Genomic DNA, 16461 nt, shown 5'->3' with positions numbered 1-16461 from the left:
TCTGTTCTTTGCAATTTCATTGTCTTCGTTTATTTCCAATAAGCACCAAAAAAGGGACCCGTTGAAATACAGTCTGAAAAAAATGGTGGTGTTTTTCAACTGAGGCCTTGCGGAGTTTGGAGCATTACATAAAACATGTAGTCTACATTAGGCCAAAGACAAAAAAATCTTAAACATAGAAAAATATGTGTGAAGGACAAATAAAGTAAAGGAGAAGATTTGGGGACGACGAGGATTCAATGTGCACCCATTTAAAAACAGAAGAAACTAAATGAAATATCGAGTCCACAGACTCCAGAAAGTCTTGACGTGGAAAACATAGTGTTTAATGTTCCAGGTGTTTATTAAAAAAACAGAACGACAGTGGATATGATCGATAATTTCAGTTTTATTGAAATTTCATCCAGGGGCGCTGGGCGATAATAAATATTTCATCAGTCATCAACAATGTACAAAAATAAAGACATGGGGTCTCTGGGCATAACAAATTCAGTTCAAAAACAACCATGCTGTGACAACCATGCAAAAAAAAAAATCAAATCACAAACAAACTGGAGATCAGAGCACAGAGGGACAAACAATGAGCCACGAAGGAAGAAGAAAAAAAAATCAGAAGACTTAGATAAAAAAAATAAAAACAACAGCTGATCCCGCGGTGGCAGAATCATTTAGCCAAACACATACATGTCATTGTTTTCACATGGAACTGAAGTTTAAAATCCTTGGTACAAGGCACATAGAGCATTCTTCGTTTTTCACAAACTGACGCTGATACAAAAAAAGAAATAACTTAAATTCAATCAGAAGGTTCATGCAGCCTCCGTCACCTTTTCACATTGTGGTGACAGAGTTTGCCTTCTTCTCGCGTGACACAGGACGGATTTTTCTTCTTTTTTTTAAACCTTAAATTGGCAAAATCATCAGTTTGTATACGTCCTTGTTACAAGGTAGAAAAATAACACTTTCTTTCTCATACGTCAAACAAGAAACCAGATACACAACAGCATGCAGCGGTGAGGCCAGGTCTCCCCTCATGCCCTGAATTATATGTACACACACACACACACACACACACACACACACGTCAGCCCACATGTCTGAGTCTCTGCGCGTCTGTCAGACAGAGCAGCCATCATTTCATCCCGTCCTTGCCCTCCCCCGTGAGTCTCGTGAGGCCGGCGGAGGTGATGGGGATGTGCGTCGGAGGGGGAACCTGGCAGATGGTGCAGGGGCACGGCAGTCCGGCCCAGTGCTGGAAGCCGGGGCCCAGCTGCAGGGCCGGGGGGGCGGGCGGGGAGCCCTTCATCAGGGAGTGGGGTGCTCGGAGAGACGTGAGCCCCGGGAGCGCGCTTGACAGGGTGGAAGAAGTGGAGGAGGACAGCGCGCCCCCGAGGAGAGGGTGCACTTGGTGCGCGGCGGCAGCGGCGGCCGCGGCCGCGGCGGCGGCGGCGGCGGGGCCCCCGGAGTGTCCGCCGGCGGCGTGCGCCACGGTGCCGCAGTGGAAGGCCGAGTGCTGCCCTCCGTAAATCTCCCCCACCAGCCGCTTCATCTCGTCCAGGGAGCTGTTGAGCATCAGGATGTAGTTCCTGGCGAGGAGCAGCGTGGCGATCTTGGACAACTTGCGCACCGAGGGCCCGTGCGCGTAGGGCATCACCTCGCGCAGGCCGTCCATCGCCAGGTTGAGGTCATGCATGCGCTTCCGCTCCCGGCCGTTGATCTTGAGGCGGAGATGGTACATTTCCTCCTCGGTGACTTGTTTCTTCAGCTTGTACTTGTTGCTGCTGCTGCTGCTGCTACTGCTGCTGCTGCTGCTGCTGCTTCCCACGGACGGCGGCTTGCCGTCGACGGACCGCAGGTGTTCCGCGCCGGTGATCTTCAGGCGCTGCTGCTCGCCGCTCTGCGTGGAGGAGGACACGGAGGAGCCTACGTGGTGGTGGAGGTGGTGGTGGTGCAGCGGGAGGTGATGGAACATGCCGTCCATGTCCGGGGAGGAGGCTCTGCTGCTCGGGCTGGAGTCTGAATTCATTTTATGGGTTCTCGTCCGAGGTTGTTGGGTAGGAGGTCGCGCTGGCTTCCCCCCTCTCTCTCTCCTTCTCTCTCTCTCTCTCTCTCTCTCTCTCTCTTCCTCTTTCACTTTCACTCTCTCTTCTCCCTCTCCCCTCTCTCTTTTTACCCGGTCTCGCTTGAAGTTGTCTTTGTCCCGTCTGTCCCACGCTTCTGTCCTCCTTATCACATCGGTGACCACTTCTTGGCGTCTGTGGCTCCTGAATCCCTCTCTCTCTCCCTCTCTCTCTCTCTCTCTCTCTGCGTGTGTGTGTGTGTGTGTGTGTGTCAGTATCTCTGCGGTGAGGAGGACACTGATAGAGGGTATTTATACATGCGGGCAGACAAAAGCGGCTTTCCTATTCATAACGCCAGGAGGATGACGTGCCCGTTAGAAAGGGGCGGTGTGCTTTGACTGTCCCGGTGACTGCGGTGCTCAACCATTCACTGCCATTGTCAGGACCCGGTCGGGGGGCACAGCTTCTTCTCTCCTCTCCTCCTCTCCTCATCTCCTCTCCTCTCCTCCTTCTCTTCTCCTTTTGTAGAAGTTTTTTTCTTTTACTCTTTATTTTTCAGGACCAACCGTCTATTTCTGCAAACTTCCCGCTCAAAATCAATCATAATTCCATCACCCAAAATATGCGTCTTGGTGTCACATGCATTATATCCCCGCACTGCGACTTCAACGTCCCGTGAAGAGGGCTGTTTGTCGGACAGTCCCGGGCGGTTGCCCGAGGGAGTGAGGAGGAATGGGAAATTGCTTTTTTTCCCCATTCAGCGGCCTCTGCTGCAGCGGGGGAGCAGGGCCTCCGCTGGGACGGAGGGGACATGCCCGCTCCGGCGCTCGGCGCTCGGCGCTCGGCCATATGGCAGCATGTGGGCGTCAGAGTCCTCATGTCCTTAGACCAAGACTCCTCATGTCGGGACCCCTCGAGATACTTGTCATCGCTTTCATGTGATGCTGAGGGGGTTGTTTTTCATTTAATTGTATAATAATAATAATATCCTAATAATAATTATAATAATAATAATAATGATGACGGCGACGATATTAATAATAATAACTCTAATAATATACTTTTACAATTTGAAATAATAACACCTTATTTTGATTTATAAGACTCTGGTCTGTTCTGTGAACATGTAAATTAAATGACTATTAACAATACCAAAAATAATTTCAAAAATGTTATTGGATTCAAAATCCATTCACACAAAAACAATGTAAAACATGGAGTTTTTGAAATGCCAAACTACAGATGAAAAATACATTCGAACTATAACGATTTAAATGAGGCATACATGCTGAATTTTCAAAATTACACATTTATGGAAATTGACACGAGTACAAAACCTTTATCTTTCTTAAAACCTATTTAATAACGATTTAGGCAAACAGTCGTGACACTGAGTCGAGTCCGTTTTGTTCACACTGAGCCGCTGAGTGCTCTCTGTCCTCTGAAGAGTCCACTCCAGAGCTGTTTTGTGGAGGTGGAGTGGAGGAGCAGGCCACCAACAATAACATGTGGAAGTAACTGAAGCACTCTTCCTTTGACCACCACCTCAGTATCCCTCCATCCCTCCATCCATCCCTCCATCTGTCTGTCTATCCGTCCCGCCCCGCCGCCCACCCTCCCACCCATGCAGCCAGCACTTCAAACCTGGATAATAATAAAGTCCGTCTCGAACTCGGCCCGGTGCTCCATCCCTTCTGCAGTGGGATCCCCCTGGTAGAACAGTGAAAATGTGTATTCACGGCCTCATTGTTGGCTCAGCAAAAGAGCCCTTCTCATAAAGGTGCTGCCAATGCAAAGGAAAGCGCCGGTCGGCTTTGCTCTCTCTTGGTGGCATTTGAACGTGTAAAGCTTTGAATACCAATTGCTTGAACTGGACATATGTGAATCCGCTGTAAGCCTACTAATCCTGTCCCCAAGTGTTTCTTTGTGTGCGGGGCAGCCTCGCACCCCCAAGAGAAAGTGTTCCTAATCCGGCCAATGTGGAGAAATGTGTGAATGAGAGGGCCAGAGGAGAGCTTAGAGGTGTGTGTGTGTGTGTGTGTGTGTGTGTCAGGCATCAATTTAATTTGTGAAGGAACACATGCTTATGAATGGGTTTCTTTTGCTTTATTTATGTATTTAGGTGTTTTTCTGTGTACGTGTGCATGTGCGTGTGTGTGTGTGTGTGTGTGTGTGTGTGTGTGCGTGTGCGTGTGTGCGTGTGCGTGTGTCCATCTGAGGCCCCTCAGCTTCACACCACCAGGACACTGGTCCAAATGGAGGCAGTTATTCACCGCTCCCCACACTACTGTCGCAGCAGGTCGCCCCTAATGTGCTCTTTTCCCTGCGTAAGCTCTTCGCCTTCCTTTTATTCCTCTGTTCGTATCTTTTTAACATCTCTCGCCCTCTTTTCCTCCTCTCGCGCTCTCCCCCTCCACCTCTTCTGGTCCTCTCTCTGGCAGTTTCATGGCTCTGCTTTGCCACCAGCTCTCCTTTTATCTTTCACTCTTTCTGAAGCAGCGCTCTGCCCCATCACATCACATCACATCACATCACATCACATCCGTTTTCTGGGCAGCAAAAGAACAGCTCCGCACCAAGAGGTGAACAGTTAACCTGTGTTTTTATTTTAACACTGCAAAGTGAGCATTTATTGGGTGGTCTGCTTCCTCCAAAGGCTCAGGTGACAGAGAGGGTCGCTCACCGACCAGTGCCGACGTGTCCTTGGGCAAGAAATTGGAGACAAAATGGCCCCTGGCGGATTTGCTGACAGGGTGTGAATGATGTGTGATGGGAACAGCTCTGTGTATAGAAGCGCTGTATGAATGGGTGAATGTGATTTGTATTGGAAAGCGATTTGAGAGGTCCTTTTTTTTTTCTTTAGAAAAATTGATATTATCAATCATTTTTTCATTCGAGTGTTATGACAAATCCCAATAGCTTGTTGTTATTTCTATAGTCTTTCTTATCTTATCTCATCAAGAAGAGATCAGAGCTTCACGTTTTTTTTCACGTCAAGCATTCAAGTCACTTAGATTTCTCAATCTTCTCATTTAGTTTTCCTGATAATAGGAACTAGGATAGACATAAGGCTGATATGTCTTCTTATCTGATCGACACGTCTTGTTCTGCACCGTAGCTTGTTGTGCGAGGAATGGGGAAACATCAGTCTGTGGGCTGGATGAGGGATTTTCTGGTCAGCTGCTGCACAATGAACTATACAGGTAACGTTTTCTCTCCTTCCCCTGCCGGGTTCGGCCTGCCAGCTGCTGTCAGTAAAAGACAGACACTTCTTGATCCCAGAATTGTCTTCATGCAATTAAGAAAACATCTTCATCAATTTGACAACACATGCGCAACATTTAGGAAACTCGCTGCAACAAGCGTGTCCATACGTGGGCATCGCTTTTAAGTGTCCCCTGGAAACACTTCCGTTTTCCAAATGTAGCGCATGGGTTGTCAAGTTGGTGAAGATGTTTTGTCTATTTCCATGTGTTTTCTTAAGCTGCAGCGCTGTGAGCTCTCAAAGTGCGTTCACACTGGACGCGTTGCTCTGCTCGCACCAGTTTGGTCGCAAGCAAACATTTCTGCAAATTTGTGTCATTCGCGCGAGTGTGCCCGGTCTTCCTTCCACTTTCTCCGACAAACCTCATCTGAACAAACACGCGTGAACATGAACTGTTGAATGAAAAGAAGGCAGACGGTAGTACGGCTGGCGAAACCAAACAATGTTTGTATTGTATTGTATTCCTGATACATTGACAGTGACGGAGGGAGGATGTCAACGGTCACTGGCTATCGCCTGGCGAATATGTCGCACAAGTTCAAATATTTCAACTAACAGAACATTTAAGTTATTAACTTGTTTCACGATGGTCAGGTTGAATCACGTCCTGTCATTTTTGTGTGACCTCAAGGTACATTGACCCATTTGGCTACAGTTGTCGATACAGTTGTATGTTGTTAAACTCTACAGAGACTTCTACAGGGCAGGAGGATGTCGCTGTTCTCCTTGAAGAATAAAGAGGCACTTTAACAATCTATGGAAATGTTGTCAATAGAACTTAGAGCTTCTCTTGCAATATCAACCTCAATGGACTTTTACATGTCACTAACTAGAATGATTGGACTGTTTGAATGGAGGCTCTGGTTTTTTTTTGGGGGGGGGGGGGGGGGGGGGGGGGGTCACATGGATTTCAGGTTGTTGTTTTTTGTACTCTTTTACTTCCTTTTAATATTCCAGACCATTTTACAGAATAGACTAAGTGTGCATTAGACCAAATGGGAGTGTCGATCAGTTCTCCTTTCATTTGACCCATCAAAGTCACCGTCAAACTGCAGTTTGGAAGTTTTCACAAAAAGAGATTTCACAGACGCGGAAGCATTCAAACGGCAGATGGAAGACAGCAACACGATTATTGAGATCTCCGAGTGAAGTCAAGCTAAACTCTCTGGCCTCCGTCAAAAAAGAAATATATTCATTTATTTATTTATTTCGAAAAAGTGTAACATTTGAAAAAGTAAATGATGTAGTGCACCTCTCAGATATGTTAGTAACTTCTAAAAGCCTGTGTGGATTCTATATCAATAAGATTTCTGTCTTTCTCGTTCTTGTTTTGTGAAAAGTAAAAATTATAGCAAGCCTTTAATTAAGGAAATGATCAAACGGTTAAGAGCTCGTTAATTACAGACCTCGCAGCCATCTCCGCCAACATGAATATTGAGGTTCTAATTAATATTTGTGGGGATGTTTTTATTCTTGGAAGACATTGGCGTTAATTAGCCAAAAAACAAGTCAAATTAACATTTCAGTAATGAAGAAACATACCTTCATGTTCTTATTTATTTTTGTCTGAACATGCTCTGATACAAATTTGGCTGCTCAAAGCTTTCTGAAGCATGCTGGTGATTTGTCAAACAGAAGCAATGGAGTTTTTTTTCTGTCAGGTATTTATCATCCTGCTTCACAGCTGGACAAGGTGGGGTCTTTCCTGATTGTCTTTCTGAAAAGAGGGATATTTACTGGAGGGACAATTTAATTTGAATCCTTGTTTTGGCACCTGTGGATGCAAGAGCTCTGAAATCAAGAGCTAGTGTCAGATGTCCCACCTTTGAGACAAGCTGAATCTCACTTAAGCCAATGTTTTTAAATGAAGGTACTTAATAAAGTGAACATTTTAAGTTTCAAGTAAAGGTTTGACACTTTGTGGTAGCTGAATACTACATAATAATAATGAATAATAATAATTTGATTTCTGGTAGAAAGTAGGCCACCACTTAATTAAAGCTACAAGCAGCAGCCGGTTAGCTTAGCTAAGCTCAAAGACCGAAAACAGGAAACAATAGCCCGCCCTACTCGCACCAGTACAGATGTGTAGTAAAGACCAGCGTAGTTATTTTATGGGAGTTTCTATGTCTTCTCCACAACCATGGAGCCATTCACCACCCCAACCAACCACGGACTTTCCAAGTGATGCTGCTACGTTAAGACTCACAACAGAATACTGCACATGCATTCACTTAATCTTCTCTTCTATTCTATCTTTAAGATAACACAAAGAGTATGACCTGCTCTACTGTACCACCAATGCAAACCACACCAGAGTCATGCATTCAAGTCATTGTGTTGCCATTATGAGTATAAGTGTCCATGCTTGGTTCTCTTGACAACAGCATTCCTGAATAAGTTCTTGAATCAAAGAATGTCCCAAAGTATGTAAATTATGATCTGAGAAAGTGAGGAAAAATTCCAGGTAACTTATTGCACTAGTTGTTGTTTTATTTTAGGCCAGGCCCAACTCCAAACTTAATGAAGAATAGTTACATTGACTTTTTATGTTTTGTTCAGATAATTCAATTCAATCTAATTATGGTTCAGTTTGACATACTGGGAATTCCACAGGAGAAAAGTTGTACCAACATTACGTATTTGTCCTTCTGCCATTCAGTTACTGTTTCCCCAGATATTCTCCATGACTTCTTTGAAGGCAAAATTTTCAAGTTTTAACAACCCGCTCTACTGATCCACAGCCGCACACTGTATTTGTGTATGAAAAATTGATTCAAAAGGGATTCATTATATATCATTGACTGAACAGCCCCATGAAATAGTTCTCAAACTCATTTTCTGCAACGGTCAACAGGCCTCAGTAAATTACAATTGTAGAACTTCATACTTCTCTTGAGGAGAACAGGAAAGATGCTTCAATCTGTCTTTGTTGTTTACAATTATCTTTACCATCAAAAAGTCGCATCATGTGGTGACACTCACAACGTCTCATGACATGACGACACACAACCTTGTTCTTATCTATTCATTAGCTGTTTAAATAAATGGTATTAATATAATTGCCCCCTGTACCTGCCAGGTTTAGTGTCGCTAACTGTACCAGGCAACAAATCAAGAACGTTACAGTTCAGAGGCGGCCCACAGTGTTTTATTAATGATATTAATGTTGAAGGTTATAACTTCCACTTTCAAACACATTTACATTTCAATAATGGCACGAAATAGCAATTCTATTTGACTAAAAGAACCAAATGACATCAGTCAGGCGAACATATGAGTTCACCATGCACAGTTGACACAGTAACACCGACACCTAGGTCAGTGCTGCATTTGTTTTCTACAAAAAAACAGATGACTTTAGTCTTTAGACCTTCCTAATGGTGCAACTGAATTCAGTAAATGACTTTTAAAAACAGCTAGTTACTATTGACTTAAGGAGGGAAGGTAAGTTCAATAGAAACTGGTTTCCTTGTCTGGAAACTGCTCAGAGCCTAGAAATAACCTTCCACATATGATCATTGTCTGCTTTGGTGTTTTTAACAGATCTACCAAACAAAGCTGCTCCAGAGCCCTCTGACTGGCAGCTTCTGTTTCCTTGGGACGGACACAGGTCAGCAGCTTCTCCGTGTCCAGGTTCGTGCCAAGCTGCAGACTGTAGCAGTCGGATCAGAGAGTGGTACGGAAAGTGTATTCCCCCAAATTGTGCAACTTTAAAATTTATAATCATCCCTTCTATCATCTCACCTCAGTCATCAGTCATCCTCCTCGTCCTTAGACTCACACACACAGACACACTCACACACACACACACACACACACACACACACACACACACACACACACACACACACCACCAGCATCCCGGCCCACCAGCTTCTGCAACATGGTTCTCCTTTTAACTGTCCCTTTCAGCGCCGGACAATCGGACACCTCCCATCGCCTCCTTTCAGGCTGCAGCTCAAGCCTCGCCTCCTCCTCCTCTGCTCCTCATTCTGCTCCCTGTGTCACTTTGTGTCTGCTTGTCCCGCCTCACAATGGGTGCACATGACCAGAAAATGAAGCGGGGGTCTCTGCACGAGGAGAACGAAAGCGAGTGTGTTTGTGTGTTTGGGAGAGAGAGAGAGAGAGCGAAGGAGAGAGATTAATACGTAGGATTTACGCTGGCGTGATGGGGCGAGGGTGTGCAGGGAGGACATTTTGGATCAGCTCTGGCCCATGGCGCTATCTGTCCATCTGAATGATAATGTAACAAGATCATCGCGCACACTGCAATCATGCACATTCACAAACAAATACTGGACAAATACACAGTGTGGCGGACTGCTGACACACGTAGCCACAGGAAAATGCACCCGCACTCCGTTAGAGGAGCATGAGAGCCTGCCGGGAGCAAAGCCCGGTTCCCGTTGGAGAGATTATCACATCATTAAGTGCTAATGAAAGACCAATTCAGACTCCTCCCGCGCCCGGCGCCCGCTCTGTGCTCGCTTAGTCGGACATTTCTCTGGATGACGGGGGCAATAAAACATTGGCTATTCACGTCTTTTTTAGTTCGAAAAAACTCCTGGGGTGTTGTTCATCAACAATACAAGAGGAGAGCAGAAGAATTAAATAGCAAATCTTTATCAGCAAAAAAGGGTCAAATAATGAGCCTTTCCCTGTATCTTCTAATGTTTTAAAAATATTTGCAGTTTGATGAATATATACAAACAGCAGGTGGAACTGATTCTCCAGTCAATCAATCTTGGCTTCATGAAACTGAAGCCATCTCTCACTCGCCATTCAACAATGTGGCCATACGCACAAGTGGACGGGGCCCTGCGGTGCAGACGTGGCAGTGGTCCCTGTTCACTCAGACCATTCTTCCCAAAAGCTGAAACCACAACTTTGTTTTTCCCGCGGCTGGATGGATGGCTCGTCGCTGAAATGAATCATCTGCGTATTCCGGCGCTCCGAGAGAGGGGGAGAGAGAGAGAGACGGAGACGGAGTGAGTGAAGAAACGACCTCATCAAACACATCGTCTGTCCTGTGGCCCTCTGCCTCGTGACATCCGTCCGCTCCTGTGCACAGCAGGTTCATGTGTACGTGTCGGCTCATGCGCGCGTTTCTGTACGTGGTTCAAGGCATGCGTGTGTGTGTGTGTGTGCGTGTGTTTTTTCGTCCGCATGCAGCAACATAAACAGCACACCAGAACAGGCCACATTTTTCAAGTTTGTTTGACGCATTTAAAATGCTAATAACCAGTTTATTGTGTGCTACATCAAATGCAAATGCTTTGTTTTACTGCCGCGAAGTTGGGCCGACGTTAGTATTTGCATATCTTATGTCTGTCTCCTTAGCATGCACGGAGGAACTGGATAGCGGGCAAACTCCCAATAAATAACATTAACAGCCGCATTAGATAAACAAGCGCCGATGATGCTGCTATTAGGGAATGCGCAGGCATCGCCTGCTTAAATGTAGGTGTTTGACACAGCAGCATATGGTGTGCAAATTCCCCCAAATCAACCCAACGCCAACATTATCTGGAAATGTCAGGCAGAGCAGACGGATTGAAAAAACATCGCTTTAACGGCAGACGCTTTACGATGTTGAGAAAATGCTGCAGAGGAACTGGCCTCTTTAAGACCAACTGGCGGTGTGTGTGTGTGTGTGTGTGTGTGTGTGTGTGTGAGTGTGTGTGTGAGAGAGAGAGAGAGAGAGGGAATGAGAGAGACAGCCGTTAAGACCATAGTTCAAACTCTAATTGTAAATGAGAAAGTTTGTCTTGTTAAATGTTTGGTTCACTTACAGTCTTAATCGCCGTCAGGCTCCATTCAGGAACCCACTAAAAATGTGAAGTAAGTGATTCATAAAGAACGTCATATATTCTTGTTAAACCGTGTCTGACTGTTGTAGCAGCAATTCATTATGAATATGAGATGGGACACAATGACACTTTAAGGCACTGGGTTTTGTCACCTTTTACTTTACGGTGTTTATTCACGTGTCTAAGACACTGATGGAAATCTAAACTCCTCTGAAGGATGATTCTGAATGACCCATTTAAACATTCACAGCTTTGAAAAACTATCCAAACCCCTCAGCTAGCGACGTGGACAGAAGCGTTTTGGAGGCAGGAGTTGACAAACCCTGGAGTCCAGGCCAAGACTTCCTTGACTCACAGAAAACAGTTTGCTGTTCACAACAAGCATCTGCTGATGTGAACCATCACAAAGGAGCCGTTTCAAAAGGACTTTCCGTCGAGAATTTCCGATTCCTGTAAAGCTGGAAAGTGCCAAGTGATTTCAAAGAGTTTAGATATTCATCAGTCAGACAAACTGTCTTTGGCCACAGGCGATTTAGTTCTGTGGCTAATCACCAAGTGGCCTCCGACTAAGGAGAGTTCAAAAGCACGGTGCAGAAGCTCAGTGAGTTAAAACAGAAGGACTCATTGGAGCTGGTTAACATCACTGATAATGTAAATCACGGAGTCTGCTGCGCTATAAAAGGAAAGAAAGAAACTACATCATGACTCTTCACAGTTCACAACAATCAAAAAATATTTTATTTCTTATTTTATATTTTTTGATTAGTGAAACTTCATACGCTTTATTTTTCCCTGTGATGCCTTTGGGCCTGCACAGCAACATATAGGTGTAATGAAGCAGAATGACATTTTCATTCTTTCGGGAGATGCTTTCAATTGCTCAAAGAGCATTTTGTGTAACTTAAGTCTTAATCATAGTGGTATTTACATTTTTTACATTTTTTTAATGGGATGTCGGGCACCCAAATCAGCCCCATGATAGTCATGTCTCACTTAACTGATCCTGATCAACAATAACTGAGTAGAAGATGAAAACACGCAGTAGTTTGAAAGTTGTGTTTTGAAAATTTGAAAATGATTAAAATACAGTGCCAACAAACTCAAGTGTGGCTGAAAGTTTGCAGTTGAATCGTAAAGTTGCCAAAATAAAGTTAGAAGAAAGTAGAACACTGGCATTGCTCCATCTGGTGAATGAGTTTTAAGGTTTTGTTCATATATATATATATAAAAAAAAAGAAATCCTTTGTCTTTGGACCTTGAGTCAATGTTAACTGTGTTGTTGCTGTAGTCTCTCTTTAACCCAACATTATCCTCCGTCTTTCCCTCGGACCTCGTCTCCTCGCGTCTTTGTTAAAAGGCCACTTGTGATGAGATGCCAGTGTTCACTGGTTCCTTCATCTGTAGTCACTGGGCACTCCGGCCACTCCGGATGAGTTGTCCGCTACACACCGCAAACAAATGCTGGAGTGTAGATGCAAATGTTCTCCCTTTGTGATCCTCCCCTTCCTCCTTCCACCCTTCCCGGTAATCTCTCCTCTCTCTCTCTCCCCCTGGACCGTCTCCCTGCGCCTAATCCGCTCCACAGCCGTGAAAACTCTCCATGAGAGAGAGATGACCCGTTGTAATGGGAGGCAACCACCCACGCACACAGCCGCGGAGGGTCCAACCAACACGCGCACACACACACACACACACACCAGACCTTGCTAAACTTGCTCGACTTAGTTTCGATTACACAAGTAAAATGTGCCGAGCTGGGAACACGATTTAAAGCCTCATTAAAACCCGTAACATCTGTCTCTCGGTGACGGGGGGGATCAAGTCGCCTCCGACGCTCCAAATACTTGTGCGCTGCTGAATCACTTAGCTGATCCATTCATTGGTCAACTGCCAGAAGATGAATCCCCCAAAATTGCGATTAACAAAGTACATGATTGAGCAAAAAAAAAAAAAAGGCCAACCGTTGCCTGCGGTCAGCTCCTGTGTGGAGTTGCTGCTTTTTTCCAGTTTTACATCCTCGCCAAGCAAATGTCTTCTGGTTTTGGACAGTTGGTGAAAAGAAAACAAGCAGGCTGAAGACAGCGATTCAGGCTCTGAGAGCATGTGTTGCATATTTCACAGATGGAGAAGGACGATGGAGGATAAATCCGCAATGAAAATAATTGCGGCAACTTGTCTTGTAGTGTTTTTAATATTTAGACAAAGATGTGACATGTGAGTGGGGTATGGATTTTAAAGATTTTTGCACGTCGCTGGCTTTGGCAGGTTAATGCAGTCGGCATACCTGTTTCATCTGTAGTCGGGACTTTACTGTGTTAAAGGGACAGATAACTGCTGGCCGTCCGTCCCAGTAAATATTCATGGCAGTGATTATTCCGTTTGTTTTTGGATCACACAGAAATGCAGACGAGAACAGTTTGGATGTGCACAGGGTGCTTCATTTGAGAGTTGGCCGTGAAGAAGTGATCGCTGAATTCACCAAAACCCTTTTCACAATGCACATATTTGCTGCTTCTTCGTCTCACTGTGCTGCTTCTCCAACATGTGATTGAAATGACTGAACATTCATTGTGATGAATGACGGAGAATGACAGAGTTTCCGGCCTCTGCAAATCCTCTTTCATACTGGACCGAAACAAAGAGACACTGATAGAGAATGAAAAGTAGGAAATAAAAACCATATGGGGTGTGGTTGACATTGACTTGAGTTTTTGTAACTTTTGGTCAGCAGTGAGCTCTGTTGTGAGTTAGTCTGTTGCTTCATCGGCACATTTCCATTTAGGAAATGGACATGGAATATGTTTCCTTTCTCGTAAGCTGTTAATGTAATGGCAATATGTCATTCAGACATAGGCGACTTTTACATTCAACTTCCTTATGGCTGGAAGAGGCTCAATGCTGTTGCGGATATTTTGTACCCGATGTATGAGAGAGAGGCGGACAGACTGTTTTCTACTCAATAACTGATAAAGACTCGTTTCTTAATGGCATGGTCCTTTACGACGAAGCTTAAACGATGAAAATTCCGTTCAGTTTTGCTGAGAGCAGGGAGCTTCCACCCAGGGACACACACACCCTGCAACCAACACATGCTACATCCCCCTCTCTCTCTCCCACACACACACACACACACACACACACACACACACACACACACAGACGATTCCTCTAATAGATAGCGGCAACCGGGCTTAGCCGCATAGAGCATTTTCTCCAGACCAGCTCCTCTGGTTCTGCTTCAACAGATGGCCCGACAGGTCCCTGGAAAGGGCTGCAAGGTGGAGGGAGGGAGACGGGGCGTATGAGAGGGCGGGGGAGTTCGGGGGGGGGGGGGGGTGGCAACCACAAGCGTTGCCACTAAACGCACACACACTTCTCCTCTACTGACCCAACTGTAACCAAAAGTCAAAGCTTAACCCATTAAACGTTCACCTTGTGGGGACTCCTGGGAGCTGGGTCCAGATCACTGTCCCCCACTGTGGGTGAGATGAACGCATAGACACACACGGCTATCCACACTTCCTCCACCGCACCCGGCAGATCGATGCGTTGGGCCACTGCTCGCCTCCCTCTCCATCTGCGCGTAAAAGACCCGCACGGCCCGACAATGAGGTGACCGTGTCACTGCCTGAGCCGAAGCAGAGGGATGGAAAGAGAGAGAGAGAGGGGAGGGGAGGGGAGAGGGAGGACACATTAACAAGCTATAATCTCAACTGCCTTATCCATAATGCATTGTGTGGGCCAATTTACATGGTGCTGATCCCTCTGGGAGAAAGGAGATCATCCATCACATTACTTTATTAGCTCCCTCACACTCTCTCTCTCTCTCTCTCTCTCACACACACACACACACACACACACACACACACACACACACACACACACACACACACACACACACACACACATTTGTCTCTGCCTCCCCTTCTTTCTCTCCCTCTGTTTTGTGGGCCTGTTCTGTCATGGTTGTTGTTCCAAACTGCTGCTGCCTCTATAAAACAACTCCAGGCCGAGTCGTGTTGTGCAGCCCGAGACAAGCAGGGGAGGGATTTGAAAGAACCGTACTTTATTCTGAAGAATGAGACGGCCCCTGGCTTCAGTGTGAGTCATGGCAAAGTTTAGAGTCGGAGGATTTAGGCTGAACGTCGGAAAATCTGATGCTGGTGCAGAATCGGATGTTTTCCAAAGTCAAACTTTCTTAGTGGACGAATACATCAATTTCACAGCTTTAAATCAAAACATTTATATGAAACTCGTGAATTTATATGAAGCTTGTACAACTGGCTGAAAATAGGCCTATTGTGTATTTAAATATGGCGATATCAGACCAGTAATATCACAAGTAAGCACTCTATTTGGATACGGGGGAAAAAAACGTAGATTTTGATTTCTGTCCAAATGTCCCCCAAAAGATAATTCACAATATACAGAAGCAATCCTTGAGAAACATTCAATAAATACTGCAAATTGAACTACAAATATAAAACTATCAAACAATTTTCTGTGCGTGATCAAAAGTTGATTAACTCACAAGGGTTCTTTTTTTTACATCCTGTTAAAATTTAATTGAACTGCACTTTTAAAGGACTTCAGCTGAACATCAGTGTCTGAATAATTTAGATTACAGGAACCACTTAATAGAGGTTATAGCGTATTAATGGACAGATGTGAACAAAGCATTTTGACACACAATTATAGATGGAAATATCTAAAATCATACGAACGTCACCAGTTCACTGTGGTTCTATATATCCAGCCGGGTGATTTGTGTTTCATGTGGCACCAGCTCGGGTACATTTCTGTAAAAATGATTATTTGTATTGACTTTATTTTAAGCGGTTGTTTTCCGTTTAACTTTATTTCGATAGAATTATCAGACAGTTCATTTAGGCTAAAGTTTGAGATCATTTACCGTCAATTTTAAAGTCAGTCCAGATGATAGACACTTTGAAAATGCAGTAAGATATCAGTTCACACACACACACACACACACACACACACACACTGTATTTTATCAGGGTCCGCAGTGCACGTGCATAAGAAGAGCTGTAATTGCAATCATATATGTGGGGCTGCAGCACTGTGCTCCATACCGCACCATTAGTATCACAAATAAGTAATAATTTGCTAATGACAACATTATGTTGAGTCAGTTTAGGGGCAATTAAAGTGAGTGATATTTACATATGCCCAATGAATCACAGAGCGTGGCAGTTCGGTGGGCTCTAATGAATATTCATCCAGGCATGTCTCCCCCCGCGCGCCGCAGTTTATGAACTGAATTATGGCTGATTTGCCCTTTTAAAAAATGAACATGGGCGCA

At 44.9% G+C, this 16461-nt stretch overlaps 1 protein-coding gene across 1 annotated transcript; it reads right to left on the bottom strand.

The window, feature by feature from the left end:
• Nucleotides 1-368: 368 nt before the first annotated feature.
• olig3 (oligodendrocyte transcription factor 3) lies at nucleotides 369-2329 on the bottom strand. The gene has a single exon (XM_035606074.2). It carries the CDS (start codon nucleotides 2024-2026, stop codon nucleotides 1133-1135), a length of 894 nt encoding a protein of 297 aa, XP_035461967.1. The 5' UTR covers nucleotides 2027-2329; the 3' UTR covers nucleotides 369-1132.
• Between the last annotated feature and the right edge of the window lie 14132 nt (nucleotides 2330-16461).

Source organism: Scophthalmus maximus, chromosome 10 (assembly GCF_022379125.1).
Source record: "Scophthalmus maximus strain ysfricsl-2021 chromosome 10, ASM2237912v1, whole genome shotgun sequence".
NCBI lineage: Eukaryota > Metazoa > Chordata > Actinopteri > Pleuronectiformes > Scophthalmidae > Scophthalmus > Scophthalmus maximus.
Note: the sequence above shows the minus strand (reverse complement) of the source record. Positions and strands in the feature narration are given on the sequence as shown.

Bases quoted from the DNA above. Each gene is read 5' to 3' on its own strand.
- olig3 (XM_035606074.2), bottom strand. From the start codon at position 2,026: ATGAATTCAGACTCCAGCCCGAGCAGCAGAGCCTCCTCCCCGGACATG.